Source organism: Electrophorus electricus, chromosome 10 (assembly GCF_041902795.1).
Source record: "Electrophorus electricus isolate QZ-2024a chromosome 10, ASM4190279v1, whole genome shotgun sequence".
In the NCBI taxonomy this organism is placed as follows: Eukaryota; Metazoa; Chordata; class Actinopteri; order Gymnotiformes; family Gymnotidae; genus Electrophorus; species Electrophorus electricus.
This window is the reverse complement of record NC_137506.1, coordinates 17,585,809-17,609,896: the sequence shown is the minus strand read 5'-3', so window position 1 is coordinate 17,609,896 and position 24,088 is coordinate 17,585,809. Positions and strand designations below refer to the sequence as shown.

The 24,088-nt window shown below is 43.9% G+C and overlaps 1 protein-coding gene across 37 annotated transcripts in view; it reads right to left on the bottom strand.

Annotated features, from left to right (window-relative positions):
- nrxn3a (neurexin 3a) overlaps positions 1–24,088 on the bottom strand; it is a 255,272-nt gene that overhangs the window by 65,137 nt on the left and 166,047 nt on the right. For all 37 annotated transcript variants that reach the window (XR_003410077.3, XR_003410078.3, XR_004776805.2 and 34 more), the window contains one exon: positions 12,053–12,234. Coding sequence is in view for 34 of the 37 variants with exons in the window: in XM_027001508.3 (XP_026857309.2) it covers positions 12,053–12,234 (182 nt within the window). In the remaining 3 variants the exon portion in view is untranslated. The remainder of the gene's footprint in view (positions 1–12,052; positions 12,235–24,088) is intronic.

Here is a 24,088-nt window from a genome sequence, read left to right as displayed (position 1 = left end):
GAACACTGCTGTGTAAATAAAACAAGAGTACGCGCATTGTTTATTTTTTGTAGGGTGAAATGCTTCTCTAATAGATGGCCATTTGAAGTGCTCGCTGTAGGAGAGCTCCGGTTATTGAAGTGCTCGATCGCGTCGAGGCTGCACTCCTGCTTCGGCTTGCAGGAGGAAAGAGGCGTCTTGCTCTGTATCACCTGCAGAAATTGATAAGAGGATAAAAAATGAACTGCTTCTCTCTTTCAGAGTCATGTGCACGCAGCTGATAAGGGACGCGTGTTGCTATTGGCAGTAAAGACACAGTGACAGTGACGATTTTTTTGCACTTGATTGCTTCATCAATAAACGGGCGAGGTCAGATAAAAGTCAATGTTTTCGAGTTGGGCACTAAACTGGGCATCGCCCTTGCAAAAACGCCATCAACACTTTGTTTCTTTATTGTCTTTTTGCTTCTCATAAAATCCTGCACGGCCGTGATGGTCATAACTATGCGTACAATATTCCTGACACTACATCATTATTCGTCTGATGACATATCTGAACGATTATGTCAAGGCATTTATCCTGGTGCTGTTATACATGGTGGGCCCAGGGGTCGATGTCTACCTTCTTAGACACAATGACGACAGACGGTGAAAACGCTGAACGAAGAGCTAACATTTGGGAAAAAAAATAATCCAAGGTATGCAGCTGAAATGTGCTGCCACCTTCTCAAAACACGATGGACCATAATTGGGAAATGGGTGGTTAAAATATGCCTTGAAATGTGATTTTAAAGGGTCCTGTTAAGGCGACAGTTGAGAATGAAGAGTGACGATGTGAATGCTGGGGGGGTTTAAGACCATTGCAGGCAGAAGGGGTACCCCCGGTAATTACGCAATTAGACCGGAAAACGGCACAGAAACCTGAAGAGTCCTGAATAACCTGCTCAAAACGCATCATCAACGAGTCTCGAAGCTGTACTGCACACTGATCCAAATCTTTGCTCAAAAAATCAACACTGATCCTCTTTGTGTTCATACAGCATTATTAATAAAAGCACGATACCAAAAAAAACAAAAAAAACAAACAAACCTTGCGATGCATGTAAAGCATCTTCTTTTTTTGAACCTAGATGAAATTTGCCAGAAAAAACACGGTTCATTGTTAGGAAAATCCCAGGGGCCCGGGGCGGGGGGGAGGGTGTCCACAGGCCTGTGCGTGCGAGAGCATCTGTGCTAAGGACCTGGAACCTTCAGAGTGGCTTATGGAGATATCAAACGTGGTGATGAGGCAGAAAGAGCTCTTTAATTCACTGCTAGCTTGCCAAGGTCCTCACAACACCGGCATCTGCCAGGCAACATTTAATCTGGCTAGAACCTGCTACATCAACACTCGAACACGGAAAAATGGAGAACAACATAGAGGGGGAAAGTTGCAGTATTAAAGGTTTTGCTGACAGTGTGAAAAACAGTTTCTTTTTTGAAAATATATATAGTACATAAAAGTGGTGTGAGCTAGTCTATTATCGGTGTAGATATTGCAAGTGAATGTCCTTCAAAGGTTCCGAATGTATAAAGTTGTAAATATTTTCAAGGAATTCAATGAGAACTTTATTTCTCTTATCTGAATACAAAATGTGAGGGGAGAGGCAAATTATTACAGACATTGAGCTTGTAGATTTCTTAATGGATGATTACATTGTTCGACATGTTCCTCATTCACAGTGAAAGTGATAACAACTACTACTACTATTATGAGTATTATTATTATCATTTTTATTACATCCTCATATTTCAGTTTGTTAACAGAGGGAGGACTGCACTCTATAGTGACTTTTAAAAGGTACAGGAAGATTTGAGCCAACATCACATCATCCACACTCTAACGCTTCATTAAGCTTCAGCAGTAATTAGACCCCTATTGGAGAGTGCATACATATTACGTGCGCTCCACCCCATCATAGCATATCACTTCCAGCCACATTATGTGGGCGCTGCTCCTACAATGCTGACAGTGTGATCGGATCAAGCAGGCTTGGTTAGGGGTTATGCTCGACTGTCATCGTGCGCAACAACCCTGTGCTTCATCAAGACTCCAACCAAACCGGAGTGGAGAAGACATGAGACAAGCGGTATGACATCTGGAGAATGAGAGAGAGAGAGAGAGAGAGAGAGAGAGAGAGAGAGAGAGAGAGAGAGAGAGAGAGAGAGAGAGAGAGAGAGAGAGAGAGAGAGAGAGAGAGAGAGAGAGAGAGAGAGAGAGAGAGACAGAGAGAGAGAGAGAGAGAGAGAGAGAGAGCAGAAGTACCAGCTCAACTCTCAGCTCTCTCTCCCTTTCTTCGGTCCACCAGCCCTCTGTTTCCCCCCACCTCTTCTGATTTCTGCACCCTCGCGGACTGCCGGGGCGACAGGTGAGTTGGGGCGAGGTGCGCTGGGACGCTCGGCCTGTAGCTTTGAAGGCGCTCGACTAAATGCTCGGTCTGCACATTCGCGGGCGCTCTCACACGGGCATCTACGTGCCTCCTTCTGCTTCCACCCGTGTCCAGCCATGAGTGGGCATCGCCACGGTTACTCCAGCTGTGGGGCACTGCCATGAGCTACGTGAGCCTATCGGCGACTTTTCTCTCGCCAGTTCTGTTTCTCCGCATCAGCACAAACACATCACGCGTCTTGAATTAGATGGAGCTGATATTTGTATTTCATACACTATAAATATCTTAGTACCTCCCTGTTTGCCTTGAGTTATGGATTGTCTGTGTAATGTGTGAGTTTCTTCGCCATGAGCAGAAGCGCTGTTGCAGCCTTCACTCGTGACTCATTTACACCTCCGTCCTTAAGCAGCCCTGCGCTGTTCCTGCTCGTTTAGTTTGTCTTTGGCATCGCTGCTGGTGCTGTGAGTGAGATTGCCCCCTATAAGCACAAGCCACTTAAAAGAAACCATTTGACACCACAGTTAGGGTTGCCATTTTGCAGGACACTTCTTGCAAACACAGCGATCGCCGCGATGGAGGTGGCCACTGGCAGGGATGCAATTCTCACCCAAGTAAACTGGAGGACATTTGGGGTGATGGAGGTTACGTGGGTTTTCTGAAACAGTTCCACATGACTGGCTCTTCCTGACCACAGTCTGCTTTAAGGAAAATTCCACCAGCAAAACAAGGAAGACAGTCTGCCAGTCAAGCCCAGAAGAGCGACAGCTGAAGCCGACACTGCGTCCGTGGACATAAACAGACAACAAGAAGCCAGCAACTTTGACGGGAGAGAGACAGCTAAACAGCTTTGCGTAGTAATTACAGAACTGTCTTGACTCTTGATGACTGAGCAAATAATAGCACCAGCATCCGAAAGCAAGACACTGTACGCAGAGACGCAAAGCTTTTTTGAGAGCGCCTAACGCTTAAACACGGCTGCGTCCTAACACCTAAAAGAATAGCTCTTAATACAGTTGCAAGGGAGTGGCCTTAAGAATCTGAGAGAAGTGAGAGTTTCAGTGCAAACAGTTGAATATCACAGACTGACCATTTAAATGTGTTGTTTCTCATTTGGCATGACGCCAGGATAAGTATCCGTGTCTGTAATCAGGAGTCGTTTGGAGGCGGCACAGGGTTCAAAGGAGGAAGCACACTACGAGACAGTGTGACGTAAGCCTGTCTCTCTAGCTAATCGCATCCCTGAAGAGGCGGCTCGTCCGGGAGGACGGATTTCGCGAGGCTGCGACCTCGCGGGCCAGGACAGGCTGGATCCACCGCTTCACGGCTCCTCTGCATGAACAGCCCGGAAAATCAATGAGAGAGACAGCCCATGTAATTACCCAAGCGTCTGCCTCTCATTCCTGGCACGGGAGAGATTCGCAGCTGTCCTCCCCGGAAAGAGGGATCGCCGGACGCTGCTGCCCGGGGGGTTCGGGGCCACAGACTCCAGCCTTTTTGCGTCACTTTCCAAATATCAGTAAGGGCATAAGGAAGAGGAGCGTGGGGGCATTTATACTGAAAAAGGCGAGTTTTTCCTCGGCTCGCGCAAGGCTGCCCGCTACTTGACCCTCCTACCCTGGTGCGGTCAGCTCCGAGAGGCAGGTCGTCAGGCGGCGTGCAGCATTTTCCTCTTAAGCCTGGTGCCAAGCACGTGGGAAGCTAATGGGAGTGACTCATTTGCAGCTGCGGGTCCGACAGGCAGCAGGACTGCCAGGCAGTGACCGCGCACAGGCTCCTCCTGCTGTGCTACTGATGTGGACCTCGGGCAATTTAGCTTCCCCGAACACTCCAGAACCTTTGCCAGAAGGCATAAATCATATCAGAACACCTGATAACATGTATTAAAACGATATCAACACAGAAGGCGACACGCATTTAGAAACATCACAGCATGCCGTTAATATGACTGCGGTTACAGCGATTTCATCGGGCCAAGACTGCGCTCCTGTTCTCTAAAACCCCGCTTGCTCTGCATGTTCGATCATTTAATGATCGGACTAAACTTTCTGGCACTCTACTAATCACCTGCTTTACTCAGCTAGCCTCGTTTTATCTGCAGTTGTTGATTTTTAAAGCTCTTGTACAGCTGACCTTTAAAAGGAAAAAAATCACAAAGTGGTGCATTTTACAGCCCTAACATCTGGAGCAAAATACAGCAATCGTGTTTCATGAAAGCATGGTACTAAAATATTCATAAAACCAATCATTTTATGTAGTGCATGGTGGCAGTAACACAAAATTAAAGGCGATGCAAAATTGCCTAACTTCTAAGTTGAAAACTTTCTCATATGCGCAAACTGTCTAAGAGAATGTTGGCCACTTCCTCACAACGGAGTGCATTAGCAAAGAAAAACCAAAAACTCAATTAAATAAGTGACTATTTCTTTATGCATGGTTTCCCTTCAATTTCGAAAAGATGTTAAGACATGAATTTGCTGGGCTTGGATGTTAAACTTCAGGAAAATGGCAGGCAAGGAGCTTCATCAAATGTTTTAGTGAAATGGAGGATTATGTAATTAAACATGTCGCATTTGCAATGGGTGGCTCCATTTCCCTGTTCCCATGTGGCATGTACTTTGCATGCATGACTGGCCGAATCCCTAGAAAACCCATTTATTGGCCTGAAAAAGGTCCGTGCCATTGAGAGGTGAGAGATTCAACTTGTATTTTTTCTAAGAGTAAACACACAGCGTAAAAGTACTGAGGTCTGAACACGCAGAGGGGGACGTGATGAATTAAACTTTCATTACTTTTAATTTTGCAAGGAGTGCTAAAGGCTATCGCAATAAATACGAACGCTGTTAAGATGCTGATTTCTATCGAGGCTGATAGGGAGCATAATCCCCGCTTCTAGTTGCGAGGCACGGTGAACACATTTCCGGTGCCCTTGCTCAGCTACTGTCGTGGCGGCTTTGATGGCCTCCCCCAGGATCACACAGTGGCCCTTAACACGCTCGAAGGTGCACCTCAGAAGGGGGAGGTCGTTGCAAATGAACACATTTCCTGCCCGACTTCTGCCTAGACCCGCGGATTCTGAATTGCAGGGAAAGCAGTCGCACGGTCTGCAATTTTTGCCCCCCGGAACATGCAATTACCATCTCCGCGAGACGAATGGAAGGGCAACGCAAGGAACTCGCGGAATGCATGCATCTGACACTCTGACCCCCCCCCCCTCCCTCCCCACAACCCCCTGCATACCGAGTAAGTACGCATCAGAGGAAATAGACAGTAGGGGTGGCAACTTATTTCTCAGACAGGAAAAAAAGGCCATGGATTTACCTGACTCTAATTACTGCTGGATCATTTTTTTCCTGCAGCAATTTTCCGCGGCTGCCGGTACTGTGGAACCTTTCGGATTTTGAATGTTTAAGCATTACCCAACGAAAGGCATTCCGAACAATACGCACACCGAGCAGCTGACATTTTGCTCCCCTAACCCAGAAATGCTCGCTGCATCGGAGAAGTTCCTCCCTTTCTGCATAAAACATACTTCAACAGGGCTTATAGCCTCCGGGTGGGCAGACGGGTGGGGGTGGGGTGGGTTGTTTAGCATGGCCAAATATGACTTTGGACCCTTCGTGTCATGTGAGTTTAGGCTCTCCACTTCAGAGCTGGCAGCATATGCAGCGTGTTGTGTTGATGGCCCAGGCTGAGGCGAGAGCCAGGCCAATGTTAAAACGTGCGGCCAGATGCCACAGTGCAAATTTCAGCTGCTGCTTGCCAGCCTTGCTGAATAGATAATGAGGGTTTTGAAACAAACGCCACTTCCAGACCTGACAAATATGCCCACTACCGCTTTGTGTTTTATTTTCCCAATTTTGCTGTGCTGAATTACACTCGCGGTGGCGTGATATGATTTGTGATGCGTTTCAAAACTGGACCGTACTGGCTGTGTTCTAGCATGCAAGGTGGTCTATTCATCAGTGTCAAGGGTAAAGGGAAACAAGAGAAAATAGTGGTGATCATTTGCTTGAAATCCAACCCTCTTTGAAGAAAACCCTTCAGGAAGCATCAGCATTCTACTTTTTACACGAGTGATATTCCCAAACTGAACAGGAACCGGGAGAATCAATGCACTCTGGGAACCAGGAGAATCGATGTGCTCTGCTCAGGATGACCTTTGTGGGTATCTGCATTTGTTATTCTCCATCTGCGCTCAGATTATGCTCCCTTTCAGATATGGCTCGTGTTCGTCTTTCATGCTTTCAACTGCTGGCCAATTTAAAACAGCTACCAGATCAGAAAATACCTTGGGGGGGGATTGGATTACACACTGTGTCTCAGTCTGCACGGCCACGGCGAAGCCCTAGGTCTGACACTGTGTACAGACGCAGCACAAATGAAAAGTAAACTGATTTGTGTAATGACGGTTAGAGACAGGGGTGGGTGGGTGTGTATGTGTGTGTGTGTGTGTGTCTGTGTGTGTGTGCGTGTGTGTGAGAGAGAGAGAGAGAGAGAGAGAGAGAGAGTGTGTGTGCATGCGCTAGGGTCACACGTGATCACAGGGAACGTGATTATGAATATACGTGACTAGACGTGGGCTCAGTAGCACTGAAGCGTTTTGATTTTCAAACAGCATTAAGAGGTAATGGTAAACCTTGACATATCGATTCATAACCCAACAGCATGAGAGATTAATGTTGGATTCTTTTCATGGGGTTTGGTCTTGAAAGAAGACACTGAAAGCATTTAGATGAATCTTTCCAATGTCAAGTTCATTTAGCCAGCTGGGACGTATCATCATTGCACTGCCTGCAGATAAGCAAGCTACTTTTCCACTCTGAACTCTGAAGAGTTTTAGAATTCCCTAAGTGGAAGGTTCTAGCAATGGAAGAGAAATACTGGTGGTGTACTGGATGTTTTCTGACTCTTCCATGTCAGTCTGGCAAATGGCATTCTTTGTGATTTCTGTCTTTTAGTTTGGTCCAGTTTGCGGACCTCGGTGTCTGCTTCTTCACGGATCCAGAAGTGTCAGCTTTTATTGCCTGGTGTTAAATTTATATTGCTGAACACAGACAGAAGAACATTTATCATGTTTAACTTTTTGCATGAGCTATAAAGCATTTAATTCCTGTTATGATTATTTCCCTTAACTCAATAAAAATGTGTGGCTTATGAAACTTTCATTCAGTCTGCTATAGGCAAGCGGGGTAGGCCTACTCCAGTATAATACACTCATTAAAAGTTTCTCTAAAGTTTTTTTTAAATTATTATTATTACCTGAAATTAAAATAAAATTATGGAAACTATTCACCTTTCATTAGTCTTTATGTTGGGTTGAAAAAAAGAAACAATTGTACAACATTTAATTACCTTTTGTGGAACTATAATACATGTCTGTTAGTTCACATTTAAACTGAATATTTAGGCATTGTGATGTTGGTAAAAAATACTGGTAAATTCAACAGCAGTTCCTACTTCTAACTGAACTGACAGTGTATATAACGTAAATGACATCAGTGAACATAAAATAGACATTTGAAGTGAATCTGCAGTATAGCGCCTCTGGCAGCCCCGCCCTTATCTCCCTGACCCGCCTTCTGACTGAGGGGGCGTGACTCAACACTGTAATGTTAGCAGCGGCATTGGAAATCCACAGGCAGCATGTGGTTATGCTGTTTGATGATTGTAAGAGATCAACAACATTGATTTTCTGACATCTTTCCCTCTTATAGGATTTCAGTCAACAGGTTTGTTGACCATTTTAACCTTTTTGCTCCACCGCTGATATTGTGGAACACACACAACTGCCTAAATTCAGCTTCAACCACCAGACCATATCATTTCACCCTGCTGTGTATTTGGATTAATTGGTTCATGTTTCTAAATACCTAAATACTCTGCTTAAACTGTATTCAGGCATTCAGGCTAGGCGATAATGTATGTGTTTCTGTGCTGGGTGTGCACGAATTTAAAAGTAAATTGAAAAATTCGGACCGCCCATGTTTTTGCAAAAACTACGCCTGAACAGAAGCAATTTGCAGAGCCATTTAGTTTTGCACCCTAATTATACACTTACCTCCTGCTGCTCTGCAGTCAGAATGAAGGCATTTGCTGATAATGACGAGAGAGGATTCTTACAAGAAGCAAGCAAGGAGAGCTCTTCAGACATTAGAGACGGAGAAAGAGTAGATTAAAAACGCATTTCACTTTCTTCGCTCAGAACTTTCTCCAATTAGCGCGGCGCTCCGAAAACGCGGGCTGGCATTCAAACGAATGTGCTGAGTGGGTGAATTTGTTCAAACAGCAGGGAAATCTTCTGTTCTTTCTCTCTCTCCCTCTTCCTCTCTTTCTCACCTCCTCTCTCTCCCTCCCTCTCTCTCTCTGTCTCTCTCTCTCTATTGTTCTCTCGATCTCTCACTCTCTCGCTACATCTCGCGCTCACAGTTCTGAGAATACTGGGATAATCCTTGGCAAGTGTGACAGGAAGCAGATGGTGCGTTTGGACCCTAACTCCCCCGTTACTGACGCAGCCACGGATCCGCCAAAGAGGAGAGAGAAGCAAGAACTCTGGTCCGCTAAAGCATTACAGCCATACTGGCCACAGATGTTCACAGATTTCATACCCTGGACTGTTCTACTGATTGGACTTAACAATACCTTATTCAATGTGACAAGCAGATGACAGTTTGAAGCGCTGAGGCTCAGGGCTCAAATTAAGACATTCTTTCTCTTACATGGGAAAACTGTTTTGACCCTACATTGCAATCCGGATGGCCTGAGTTGTACAGTCATGACTGACAGTACCAATAACAATAATAGACTTTTGAAGCTCCTTTAACAGATTCCATTATTGGCCTGGCCGATTCAGAGACGGTGCATTTGAAGGATACCCGCGCTGACATTTCCGTTGCTCTGGGACCCCATCCAACAAGGTATTTCACAGCCACTGCCAACTCCACCAAGGACAAAAGTTAGACACTTACTATCAAAAATTGCTTCGTTTCTGTCCAGTAGGAATCCAGAACCGTTAAGAGCCCTGGGGACAGAATCTATAGTCTGGCGAGTCAAATGTGCTCACCCAGAGTCAATGTCAGGATTATTAGAGAATAAAATTAAAAGCAAAACTGATCAATAAATAATAATTAAGCTGTAAAACATTTAATGTGACATGTTCCACCAGTTCTCAGTGGTCAAAGATTTGTACTAACCTCGTAATGTGCCCAGTGTGAAAGTTAAAAACCGAAATTCACATAAAGCCAACATCAAAAGGAAGTACCAACTGCTACTAATGTAAGTTTAGAAAGGGCACTTAGAAAATGGGCAACTCAATCCCCATTGCTCTTATAGAGTGCTCCAGATTTAAGTTCATTTGGCAACAGCAGTTTATTCTCATCAACGGCGCTGAAGTGGCAGTATGAGGCGCGTGCGTGCGCGCGTGCGTGTGTGTGTGTGTGTGTGTGAGTGAGTGTGTGTGTGCGTGCACATGTGTGTTTGTGTGTGGAACAGAGGGGTTGGAGCAGGGGCAAGAATAAGGACCAGATGCTCTTGGTCTTAGTGCCCATTCTAGGCCTGCAGAGCTCCCTCCGGATTGCCCCACGCCCCCAACTAAAACCAGTGGACAGATGGGGACAGAAAGATAAAAAAACTCCCCATTCACCCTCTGACAAAAAAAAAAAAAGGAGTGCCAGCCTCCCATTAAATTACAAGGTCACTCATTTACGAGCATATGTAACCAGATGAAGCATTTCCTTCTTCCCTTTTTTATGCTAATGTGGATGTAGTGACAGTAACCTAAAGCCGGCTACGCTTCGTCGTAAGTTAGAATATCACGTGCTCTGCGAACACTCCAGTAATGCACAAGCTAATAGGTTTTTCAGACTGTAAAAATGCATCTGAGAATGAAAACCCATTTCTTGATAAATCAAATCTCATAGACTCTGGAGTTGTTTAATGACACTTTATATCAGATAAAATACTATATGTATGTGTAGAGAGAGAGAGAGAGAGAATGAGACAGAGGGAGAAACACATGATCAAGTAAAGAGAGAAAGAGAACGAAGGAAACGAGGTCTTTGGCTATCCTATATATTATTTATGAGCTAAAGCCCCCTGCTGGTAAACAATGTCTGAAAATGTCTCCTTTTGTCTTTGAAAAGAGCAGGTTAATTACCACGAGGGCGTCCAATGCTTGAGCGTTGAATTATTCACATCCTGACCACTTCCTGCCAGAGAAGAAACCTTGTCACAGGGCGTGTGAGCTAAAAAGGAGCTCTACGATCTCAAATAGGCTGATATCAGCTATCCGGGTTGAGAACTGTAGGTCCAGGCAGCTAAAGTTACCATACAAGCACTTCCGTTTTGTTGAGCGTTGTTTTACCAAATGATGTAAATGCTTTATTTCAGACATGACTGTAAATGGACTGGAAGCCTCTCACTGATTCGGACCCTTTAAAGTATCATTCAAAGAACAGCAGTGTGTGTCTTCCAGCAGCATGATGATATATTAGCATTCAGAAGTTAATTATTAATGAGCATGGGTAGGGGAGAGGGGAAAATGTTCTTCACGTTTGTCCAATCCCCCACCTAGCTGGTACCCGCGCGCACAAAGGTGCTGTGTTTTAGGAGGTGGAGAGGTAGTGCCAAGAATGTTAAGCAGCTTGTATATTCTGCCAACACACACACACACACACACACGCACACACACACACACACACACACACACACACACGTGTCTTACACACTACATGTGCATGTGTGTGTGAGTGGGTGCATGTTGTCATGTCTGTGTTTGCGCACATCCTCTCTGCTTTCACGAGAGAAATGAGGAGCGAAAGGAAACCGCACTGGAGCTTTGGGGGGGGGGCTTTCAGATCACGGCGACCGCAGGCTCCGCACAATGGGTTCCTTCCCAGATTAAACCACACCTGGATCAGATACTGCAACGGGCAACACTTGATCTTTTGAATCGAAGTTGCCTCCATTGCCGTTGCGGTGGCACGGCCAGCATGGGCGTTCTGCCGAGTGAGCGCATTACTCAAATGCAAATCAAATCGCTTTCATTAGGTGGCCCGGCGCAAACGACTTGCCTCAGAAATTGCAAAGTGCACCTCCAGCATCCATTTTGCCAGAATAGAGCCAACTTTGTTTCGGGGAGTGAAATGGCTTTGCTTCAGTGATAGCGCAGCTAGCTGGAGCAGAGGAAGGCAGGGAAGTCTATATAACTGAGGCACGGACTGCAGGAGTCACCTCCAGTGACCCTGAACAAGAAGAGGGCTTTTAGTGCTGCCAGTCAGTGCTCTCTGCCACTACACGCAACTAGTCTGCCGTCTCCACTTTACTTAATTTTCTCAGTTTACAGTGAAATCATTGTGAGTAGTTTTTTTTTTTTTACATTTTTTTTAAAAGAATAAATAAACACACATATATATATATATATATATATATATATATATATATATATATATATATATATATATGTATATTTATATATATTTAATTCACACACTAATTTTGTGATGTTTAAGTTTAGAGGATGCTTAATCTTAGCAAAAGTTTTGTTAGTAGAAATTTTCCAGATTCTCTCGGGCATCTTTTGGAAAGCGCACTTCAGGAAGGCATGCGTCCAGAGAGCACGTGTCTGGGCTGAAATGAAGTGTGACTCACGATATGGAGCATGAGGTAGTCTCCCAGGCCGGGGGCGCTGTCGATGCGCACCAGGACGCCGTCCTTGAGCGAGGTGCTGAAGCCCACGGTCAGCCGGTCCGTGCGTGTGCTCGGACGCTCGTTGGCCGGCCAGTTGAAGGTGATGAGGCCTCCCCCTTTCCCAAAGATGTAAGTGGTTCCAGCTGCAGAGTGGGAAAGAAACAAAACACAGCGCAAGAACATGAGAACTAAAGCTCACTGCATTATTGCGGCACACAGAGCTGAATAATTCTAGCAGAATTAGTAAGCAGCAGTTGGTCATCAATAACTGATATAAACTGACGGAATCAATCATTTGAACAGATTATGCTATGGTACTGGTTCTGATATCATAGGAGTCCTTCATCATGAGTGTTCACACGACATAGAGACTGGTGAATAACCAGGACACTGAACACAAGCCACGTAACTGGCCCATAAAACAGTAATAGATACCCTTCTGGTTTTATACGCAGATACCGATTGCCAGCCAATTCTGCAAATGGCCTCTAGTCCCATCGAAATTTAATGACTATCACACTAAAAAGCTATGACACACCATTAAAATGTCCTCTTCAAGTTTAGACAACTGGGCCACAGAGTTTGCGAATGCGCCTGGCATTTTGAAGCTGTCAGCGACTCCTCTCCTCTGCTCCATGTTTTACTTCTGACTGGGCCTTGGACATGAATAATGTCTCCACCTGCATCACAGATGCCATAATTCCTGTGGCTGCAGGTCTCCAAAGGTGCTGTAGGGAAATGCTGTGACCTACACTAGTTAAATATAACTCTATCCAGGGACCAACACTGGGAAGGGTTGATGAATGAATTTTACTATTATCATGCATTTAATATGAAGGCAAACATAATGAATTAGCTGGAAATCAAAGAAAAACCTACAGCTGTATGGGAAGCATGGCTTCATTTGACTGGAGCACCTCAGATTCTGTTCAACGCGTGCTGTGCTAATATTTCAGGCGAACATAGGCGTCTGGAGAGGCTGCTACCTCTGAGGAGTCTGTTTATCATGACTCCTGAAGAGTCTGTTTATCTTGCAGAGCATTGTAGCAGAGGATCAAAAAGTGGTGTCAAACAGGTGCGAAGTGTTTATGTTGTATCACGCGGAGTACGGCGTTCGGAGTGGAGACCTTATACCCCATCGGTAAAAGTGCCGGGTGCTCTTGAAGAGAAGGGGACAGCTGGCCAGCCTGTTCCTTACTCAAACATCACGTCAAGCGGAACATCTGGCCCCAGAGCGTAGCACTCTCGTGAAGATTACAGGAGCACAGCTGAGCGCTTTTCACCGCGCTCCCCGTTTTCGCCCTCGGCTCGGCCTTGAGCGCCGTCCTTATGAAACTGCCGAGGCATTGAGTTGACGTGGGGCGTCTCGTGCCATATCCGAGCATGTCAGCGCGTAACACGTATGCGTAGCGGCTGATGTTGGTGATATTTGACATTGTTTTCACTTCTGATACCAAGCAAAGTAGTCTGCATTTGATCCTTGGCCAAAATGTTTGTAGGAAAAGCAAGTCGCAGGACATAAGTGCAGTAAGAGGTAAAGGGACGCATCTTTCATCGGAACGGAATCTTTCCGCTAAAAGCACTTAAGGGCTATTATGCTTCATTTGTGCGACATCAAGGTGCTTTAATGTGACATCGTGTTGGACAAGTAAAGAAGCTTTTAAAATAATTAAAAAGCCAAAGTGTACCATGCCTTTTTGAATACTGATGAGCACAGGCATATGCTCCCAATGCGATTCGGATTCATGAGCAATGGGGTAATGTACTGGAACCTCTTTTTTTTTTTTTTTTAAGGGCAAGATGTATCAGTGGTTTACTCGAAGAAACGCCTAAATTAAGAAAAGATGTGCTTTTAATCAATTATCCTGTTAGCTTGAAACAAACCCACTAATGGAAAGCCTACCATGGTAAGCATTCAAATGAGGACACTGCTATAACAGCAGGAGCAGATGAGCGAGAGCTTGATCGAACGTGTCAAGCAAATGTCTCTGCGCTCTCGGATTGTGTTCCAGGGTTTGAGGGACTAAGCTCTAATGGTCGCCATGGATGAGATGTCCCATTAAGGAGCATGGCTTATGAGAACAGTACCAAATTGGACACGGCGCTGAGGTTCACACTGGTTTGAATCAGAAGGTTTTTAAATGGGCAGTCCTCCTAAAGAAACACCAGTGAGTCATCAGTAATAATACACCAGTAAATCATCTTACCAAAAATAAAGAAAATATCTCTGGTTCCACATCCCTGATTGCTAGGCTTTGTACAATACAGATTGCAGTGTTTGTTGGCCTAATCTGTCTTTAATTGGGACATGGCTCAGTATGAAATGACAGTGTACTCATTTGGTCTCAGATATGTTCATTCAACCAAAGAATAAATATGGAAATTCCACGTGAAGTTCCCCTTTGCAACAGTCCAGACTTCCCAATGAAGCGCAGACTCACACCAATTTATGCAATTTATAATTGTGGTAAGCGATCTTATCAGATAGTCCTAAAATAATTCAAGGTACTGTGGGCTCTCCGAACTTGAAAGCACAGGTTTCAGCCTCCAGAAGGATGTTGAAGAAAGAGACAGCAAGCCTTTGAAGTCCCCTGCTTGAGGAGAAAAGGTACAGCATCAATCATGAAAAGTTAATGTGGCATATGCTGTGTGGTGAAGACAAGGTTCCTGCTGCACCGTTAAAACTGCATCAGGACAGCAGCCCCACAGCCGGCCGCTCGATGGAGCAGAGGCCACACACGTGAACAAAAAGCGTTCTGACACCCAAGAGGACTCTGGACAGACATAAGGGGAAAGACAGGTCGAACTGCACTGTTAAGTGTAAATATAAACTGGCCTCTTGTGTCGAGCGACTGTGGCGGATTCGGTCAAGTAGCCTCTTTGTGCGTGGTGTTGAAATAACCTGGATAAACATAAGACGCTGTCATCGCAATGCACAATAAATGCAGGTAAAGTACGAATATGAAAGGACCTCATTAGGTTTTCTACCTTTCAGCAAAACATTTGGCAGAGTGCTTTTTCGATATTCCTCCTCTTTCATTGTTTCTGACTCTCTCGTTCGCTCTCATTCTCGTCACGTGTGCACACATGAGCACACACGCACCCCCCGAAATGATATCTGGAATAGAATAGCTTACGCATTCAGGTGATCCTCACGGAGTGATCCTGAGAGAGGGTCACCAGCACAGCACTGTGTGTGACAATGAAGGGCAGACGATTTCAGATCTATCAGCCAAGCAATTGGGCTTGAACTGCTCACATAAGATTGTGAACAGAAAGATAATATAGTGCAGGGAGTATTAAGGTTGGCTCGGAGACATATTCACATGCACCTTTCTCGTCGTGACTGTCGTTTTGATTTAAATTTGACATTCAGTACAGATCGGTACTGTGCTAAGTGCGTGCAAAACTCGGTGACTTTATGTAGGGCTCCTCTCACCGTCCTTCCGAGGAGATTCGAGTCATTCCTTCTCAGAAGGTAATGCCTTCAAAAACAGTGCAGAAACCAATTCTGAATGTCTGTGGGTTGCCGTAATGCGTTTAGCGCAACACGCAGCACACACGAAAGGATATGAAAGGAATTCATATTCCCCAGTCTGAAACTCTGCTACGCGTTTAGCCTCCCCGCACCGCTATCCGCACAACTATAGATGTGTCGATGGAGGAAAGCGATAGGGCTCCAGAAAAGAGGCAAGCAGTCACACTATGAGATTTAACACCAGGCTAATATTAAATGTGTCAGAGTACATTGTAGCTGAAAGAAATAAAGGATATAGACTAAACCGGCAAGGCTGAGGGAAGAGATGGGATTTTGATAGAGCTCGCTCTGTTCATCCCACCTCAGGCAATAAACACACGCGCGCGCGCGCGCACGTGCACCTACACACATACACATGCAAAACAAAACCCTCCATCATTTTCTCAACTGTGACAAACATTATTCTGAGCATGTTTACTTTCCGAAGGGGAGGTCTCTTGCTCTGTGACTGAAACAAAGAGGTGCTCAGGCCGGTCGGCTTGGCAGCCTCTTCTCTCCCCAGAGAACAAAATTCAATAAAGGCAATCATTACAGTGAGGACTCGAACTCAAAGTGTCATGGTGCCTTCGTCCAAGCAAAAAAAACAGTGCCCTCGAGATAAAATTGCCATCAACACAGCAGCTCTGAGTGTCAGGTATTAAGCTCTTGCTTAAGGAGAATTTAAAACGACTCCTCTTTGCAGATTAACAACTTGCTAAAACAGATATGATTAATTGCATTATTTTTAAATATCAAAAGGCTGGCAAATAAAAATAGAGCATGACTCATCAGTGCTGGACTTCTTACAGGTGCTAGCATAGCTAAAGGAACCAAAGGTGGCAGCACATGTGGTCTTTAACACGTCTATGATTTAGTCTTTAATACAACCACTGTTAAAGCTTTAACATGACTACTGTCTGCCAAGGCCAGAGCCGGTAGCAAATGCTCAGTTTCATATACCGCAGTACAGACACATCACTGATTGCATTGTGTGGCTTCTACTGTTACATTCTGCTCTGCAACCCTGGAAAATGGCACCAGAAGCACACAGACATTTCAGGAGAGCCGGAGCAGATTGAGTGGTGAGGTCATGTTCTTTTGAAGTATCTGAAAGCTCGGCAGTCTCCTTTCAGGCCATAAGAAAACGCACATACCATGTCTGAGATGTCCGAGATGTGTGAGCGCCCATGGATCCAGTGCACTCAGTCAACTTTTGGAAAAGTGAAATGGGGACTCGCTCCATGGGTAGAATGGCTCATCAGTGAACTTAGATACTGACTATAGCTTCATGCACTCCAACACTGCTGGGAATTACTAACTGGTAACTGGCTAACTAGTTCACATGCAGGAAGCAAACCTACCTAAGCCGTTATCTTAGCATAGTATGGCGATGTGGGAGGCTGGGAGACAAGGGTTATGATTAGATGATAAAGCCCTTGGTGATGTAAGTGAGAGTGTTATTATAAACCCTCATAGAGCCTAGAGAGTTCATTAGAGTCAGGTTTGCTTAGGGTTAGTGTCACCTCCCAGCCTTGGAAAATAAAATGACAAAAAGCAACAGTGAAGTTCTCAGCACACTGCTCTCATACTTCCAGCTGGTAAAGGACAATGTAGTTGCGTGGATCAGCTTTCAGGATTAACAGAGCAGGAGTTCAAGCTCATCTCATAAAAGGTGCAGCCGAAGGAAGGTCGACTGTCCGGACGGTTGGGTTATGAGATGATGCAACATCCCAGACGGTAAATGCCAGCACAAAAAATGGAAGAATGTTGGTCTTTGGAGCAGATCCTTATGGCCTGAAACAGGGGCTGTGGCATCATCTGCATCACAGTACAGAGCTGAACCAGGCTTGGGGAGCTCACTGGACATACTCCAGGGTGAACCCAGGGTTTGGATCACCTTGGGACAATACCTTTAATAATAAATCAATCAACTGATCAATAAATAATGAGGTTGCTTAGGATTTTATGACATGGCTTGATGTTTAGCTGATAAGTTGAATGCTTGTCAGAACACTTGCTTTAGATCACAAAAACAGACAGAAATGATGCACTTCAGTAGCAATGAGCGTCACCATGTTGCTTTGTCTCTATTTTCTAATGTTAAGTGATATGAGTGGTTTGATGACGATGGTGTCACTCATGTCACTCAGACCAGCCATGTCCACACACTTACCAAACATTTACTATGTTGCCCATTACCCATCATGACCTGAAAAGATGCTATTAGGGAGTGGTGATTTTCTCATGAGAATCATCAGAGACGGGCATCAGCTGTTGCTGACGTGTTCTGCAGGCAGCAGAATCGCGGTTCACGCTTCAAACTTCCATGACGTTTTGTTAGGCGCGGTGAGAGCAGCAAGGCTGATCGAAACCCCTGGCTCCTGGATGATGAGCTCACTGTGTCCCTGAATGATGAGATCACTGCACCTGAGCCAGGCTGAGGGGCTATAGCTACGCTGCTTCGAAATAACTGCCAGGTGATATTTCATATCCAGCCAAATGGAATGGAGTACTTCCTTTACACAGACGATGCACAGAAGGGGACAGGCAAACGAGGGGCATCACAGTCACAGGCAATGATCAATGACATTAAAAACACACTGATTTCACACACCGCTAGGAGCCATGCACTGTTATCAGTGGGGAGTCACGTGGTTTTTTGCAGATTAGATAAGAATAAAAACACTCAGTGATATGGTTCCTGATTAGTGATCCATTAGATTTCGCAACCAACCATAATGAAATAACAGTTAAGTATTTAAGTGCAATATCCAATACTTCTAATATTGCTTTTACTGCCTACAAAAATTTAATTAAATGATATTCAAGCATAAACCTTTTCTGCATTTAATTAAAGTGATTACTGTTTTTCCCCAGTAAATCCTTTACTGAAGAGTAATTTGTTCAGTTAGCATTATTTCCCCTCTCTACCCCTGTGCTGTTCATTGCTCACCACGGGTAATTGGCCATTATCTTTTGTGTTCATTGTCCATCCTTTACATTTCTTAAGGCTGTATTATGACAAATAATCCAATTGCCTCACAATCCGAACACATGCAGGTGAATTTCATGGTAGTCTGAATTAGGGCAAAATGGTGCTTAATATATATTATCCAATGATTAAACTAAATTGATTTTAATCGTTTTAAATGTTTGCTAATTATAGAATGACAAAAGAGAATGACAAATGGTTAGTCATTTCACAACAGTCTTATATATGTGAGAATTATAAATGTGTATGACTCAAAATCTTATGAGAGCCTTTGTCTGCTAGATTAGGTGAACCCTCTTTTTAAAAATAAACCTCATTTGTCCAGTAATGCCGAACATAATGGTTATAGTCAGCAAGCCCCATTCTTCAGTGGGCAATAAATTCTTATTCTACATCCCTAGTCTACCCAATGAAACCTGGACTGCCTGTTGTCATGACAACAGCTGCTTGACTGTACACAGGTAGCAGAAATGTAATGGAGTTGTCATGGCGGAAAGTCCTAGAAATGAATTGTAGCGCGGGACCGCGTTGGAATGGGGTGGCACCTTCCCTCTTCTGCTTCGTGACTCCCGATAAATCTCCTGCTCACTCAGGGTGGAGGACGTTGGTGAGAGATGCTCAATATTAGCATTCAGGGCTCGGCGTTTCCCCCAACAAAAGAACAGGTTTTTCAGGCCACATACTTGAACCTGTCCAGACACCTTTAACTAACTTATGTAAACAGTTGTCAAGTCACCTAAACTCTTCTGGAAATAAACTCCACATGAACAGATCACTTGAGCATTAAGCACATATATGTAGTTTTTCTGGGTATTTTTTTAAGCTCTTAGTTTTGAGTACATATTGCTGTGATGTCAAACTGAAAAGAATGAAACTTAAGTCTGAGCAAATCTGACAATCTTGACAGGACTTCCTTGTTTAATAAGAAATTGATCGTTATAGCTGCCATGGTGCTCTGAATGAATGTGTCTTTGCTGATATGATCAAATTAAAGAGGAACTTACAGTACTATTGTAAGAGCTTGTAAAATCTAAAACTAGACACTTTTATCTTTCATAACAGGATTTAGAAAAGGAGACTTGTCTCAAACTTTCAGTTTTAGAAAACTGCTGATGAATGAACTGACCAGGAAACCATCATAAGATTATCAGTTATGAACAGCAGAGTAAAGGTCATGCCTTTATTTGTCCCAAGGGCATCCTTCTGGCATTTTAAAGGTTTCAAAACAGGACTGGTGGTTATCAGTTATCACTCAAAAGCTAACGAAGCTTGTCAGCCAACACTGAAAACATTTCAATGGTTATCAGCTAAGCATTCAAAAAGATATCGATGTTTATCATCTAGCTACTCAAAAAGATATTGATGGTTATCAGGTAAGCACTGAAAAGATATACATGTTTATCTGCTAGCACACATAAGATAATGATGGCTATCAGCCCGCATTCAAAAGCTCTTTTCACCTCAACCTGATTGGACATCTCATTTTCTCTTATTCTGCAGAGTCATTTGCAACTCTAAGTTTGTTACCTTAACATTTTTCATTCATTGATAAAGTGCATTCTAGCTAAGCTATATTATTTGTCAGATGAATAATAATTATTTACACTATGCAGTCAAGCTTTATAGAAAACAGCAATGACTCAGTCTGAAATTGTCAGCGCAGTGCATGAATAACACAGTGGCTGTGTTTCACAATGGGTGAGTGTTCATGGTGTAAAAGCAAACCATGCATCTTGGCACTTACTGGCTAATCGTCTCTGTGGATAGGATGCTGTACCTGTTTTCACTGTCAGACAGACCAATGCCAAAGAGAAACAAAAATCCCAAGCAATCAGTGCACCTGTTCAGATTTCAACTGCATAATTCACCTAATAATTAAGAATAATGAGAGAGAGAGAGAGAGAAATGCTTCCCCAGACTGTCTAAGAAAAAAGATAAATAATGGTGAGATTGCTCAGTTGTAATGTAAAAGAACAAGTAGCATCTTAGTAGCATCTCTAAAAAGTACTTGAGTAATATGGGTGACACTCTCAAAGCCCTCAAAAACCCCATCTGACTTCTGTTACCCTTCAGCAGGTGGTAAAACAGGCAAACAAACCAACACATTTCACCGAAGATCTGGAAGCAAGTGGATAGGCTACATGTTGCAGGAAACCTGCCATGGCAAAGCGATGAACAAGATCAGAGATTGCACAAGGAGAAGCAGGGAGTGGAAAACTTGGATGACTTTTTAAGCTTGCTGGATCAAACTGAAGAAAGCAAACGCCGCACCTCTCCACACCATCACTTTAACAGATCCTCTGTAGGACTGGATGAAGCACCACAGTTATCATCAATGGTCCAGGCTTCAGCAGGTCTGTCTGCCCGGAAGTGTAATAGAGAGAACTGGACACTGCCACCACTGAGAAAATTATGATGAACCTGTTCTTGCTCTCTCTCTCTCTCTCTCTCTCTCTCTCTCTCCCTCTGTCTGTCTGTGTGTCTCTCTCTCTCTCTCTCTCTCCCTCTGTCTGTCTGTGTCTCTCTCTCTCTCTCTCTCTCTCTCTCTCTCTCCCTCTGTCTGTCTGTGTCTCTCTCTCTCTCTCTCTCTCTCTCTCCCTCTGTCTGTCTGTCTCTCTGTCTCTCTCTCTCTCTCTCTCTCCCTCTCTCCCTCTGTCTGTCTGTCTCTGTCTCTCTCTTTCTCTCTCCCTCTGTCTGTCTGTCTCTCTGTCTGTCTCTCTCTCTCTCTCTCTCTCTCTCTCTCTCTCTCATTGTCTCTCAGGCGTGTGGCATGGCATGTGCTGGGGCTCTTATCGCATTAGCCGCCTGAGAATAACACCGAGAGCAGGCCAAAGCAGGCACTGCGTGGGAGCCTGTGATAGCACCTGCTTTGTTGTTCTGCTTCTCTTGCTAAGTAACAATGGCTTTACCACCATCATAGCAACAGCTGTAAAAAGATATGTATAGCTGTTTCCAGGCACATCTGTGTGTGTGCGTCTCAATGCTTTTTTTACATTTTTTTTTTTAATCACAACTGCATTATTTTTATTTTATATATAGTTATTCTCCTTTTTTCCCCCTGCTACTCCCTAGACCCAACATCCTTTGAAGACAACAAAAACAGAATGAAACATAACACAGCCAAAGGCTGGGCAATCTGCAATGGTAGACACGTGTGTAACTGTGTTTTCATGGGAAACGCGTCTCACAGCAGATACTAATGCATTCACACAGTCACATATAGGGTATATATTTGGCAAAAATAGTTTTATAAAACTGCTCACTGCTTCTCAGACTTCTGTCTCTGCACGCATCTGAACATGCACATCCTTTTAGTGAGAAGGGACTGCTCTGCTGATCTTAGTCTTCAAGTGGGTAAAACTGTCAGAACACAAAGTGCTAGAAGAGAGCAGCCATCGCTGAGTGTGGGCATGAATTTCTTCGGTAACGTTAATAAATCAATCAATCAATCAAGTGACTTGGCAGGGCCTGCATGAGAGGGGCTCATTACAGCCTGCTGTCAGTACGTGCGCCTGCGCGCACGTACGCCTGTGTGACCCGTAGGACAGAGATAAATGGGGGAGCCGTCGTGTGGAGTGGGCGGTCCGAGGCAGGCACGCAGAGCATAGAAAGATGTCGTTGGGCATCTGGGCTGCTGATTTCCCACCTGGCTAGTCACGTCTGCCCTTCTCAGGTGCCTTACATGGCCCTCATCCAGAGGGAGGTCGTCTGTGCCATGACAAAGAGGCCTCCATGGGCATGTCGAACCTTCACATTAGAGCAAGTAACAGATAAATCACCACGCCCACGGTACATGGCACAGCGAGCGAATGACATTGAAGCGAGAAGAGCAGAAACATGGACAGAAAAATCCAAAGACCAGACCTATATTCCTCCATGACACCATGCTTGGTTAAACATCTCTACAAAGTAAAATTTAGAACCTGGGAACATGCATCATCATGCATTAGATAGGAGCAGGCCACACAGTATGTATGTGGCAAGTGCTACGGACAGTTTTGGTCAATTGGCTTCATATTTTTGCAAAGTTTATATTGTGCATGCTACTTATTTGGCAGAGTAACCAATCTGTAAAGTTACTGAAAAGAAAGTGAGGTTTAAAGGAAGCTCATCCAATACATGCACAGAGAGTTGGCAGGATGAAATAGACCGTTTGTAACCGTAATCTGGTTGGTGCTCAAGTGATGGGGAGAATGAAAGCGAGAGAAATCAAAGCAAGATGTGCGTGGGGCTGGAAAATATGCGCAGCCGCCCACCGACACAAGTACATTGAAAAGATTAGCAACTTAAGGCAAGAGATGAAAGAAAGCTCCTTTGAACACGAGTGGCCGACTTTAACGGACCATTGAAACATGATTGTTGTGTTTTAACAAGGGATTCTTTTTCATCCCTATTTTGACTGATTTGAACATATGCTCGTTAATTTGAGATGTGCACTCAAGAGGGAACATATTATTAATGATAAACAATGAACAAAAAAGGAAGAAAAAGGGATTTTTACATTAATAATTGTACTTTTACAGCAAAATGGGGGTTGTTGTGGGGTTGGGGTTTTAGTCATTTGTTTACTTGTTTTTTTACCATTTAATTTTACCATTTCATGCTGTTTATTGTGCCTTCTTCAAAAACAAACAAACAAAAGCAGGCAATTCAGAATAATTTACTAAAGGCAAATGTTATAAACATATTCTTGAATGAAAGTGCAAAAAACATTTAGTAATGTGTCTCACAAACCTTCTATTAATTTCCAAAGTGCCTTCCTGATTCCAGTGTCAGCATTTGAACACTGAATTGGTTTGGAAGTCAGTCCCAGCAGAGTCCTGATCAGACTCACACTGGTGACATGGTGTGTGGAAGCATGAGAGTATCCGTTTCTTTCTTCCGAATGCTTTAATGATGTGTGCATTTGTTGAAAGTTACCTGGATGGTTCATATTACAATCAAGAGAAAATTAAAGTCCAAATCTAGCTAGAATTTTGTGAAGAAAAGCAATTTCTAATCACTCCTATAACAGCAATAACCTCTGGACAAAAGCATGTGATACCATTCAACATTTTCTTGCAATCTTTTTCTTTTTGCTTAAAGTCAACTACAACACAAATAAACATAAATGATGCAGGGAAATTGTTTCGCAAACCATTATCAACATTTTTCCACAAGGCATCCAATGCAATCCAATGCATGGTCCAGAAAGGCTTTAGGTCTGTTTACAGTTTGTCTAATATGTGCACGTTTTAAGCTATTTTAAGCATCTGTCAGGACATATTTACATTAGCTCACACACTTGCCTGTGCGATTTATCTGATGTCAAGAATATTTGTCAAATTTATCTTAAACTGAATTTCTCAAAAACACATCTTAACGCTTATCATCACTGAATACCTTCGTCACTGGGGAGTAAATGTGATGCCACATGACAGCCCAAACAACTTGTAGTCATCTGTCAACATGAGGAAGGGCAAACATTAAACTAACGAAATTAAAAAAA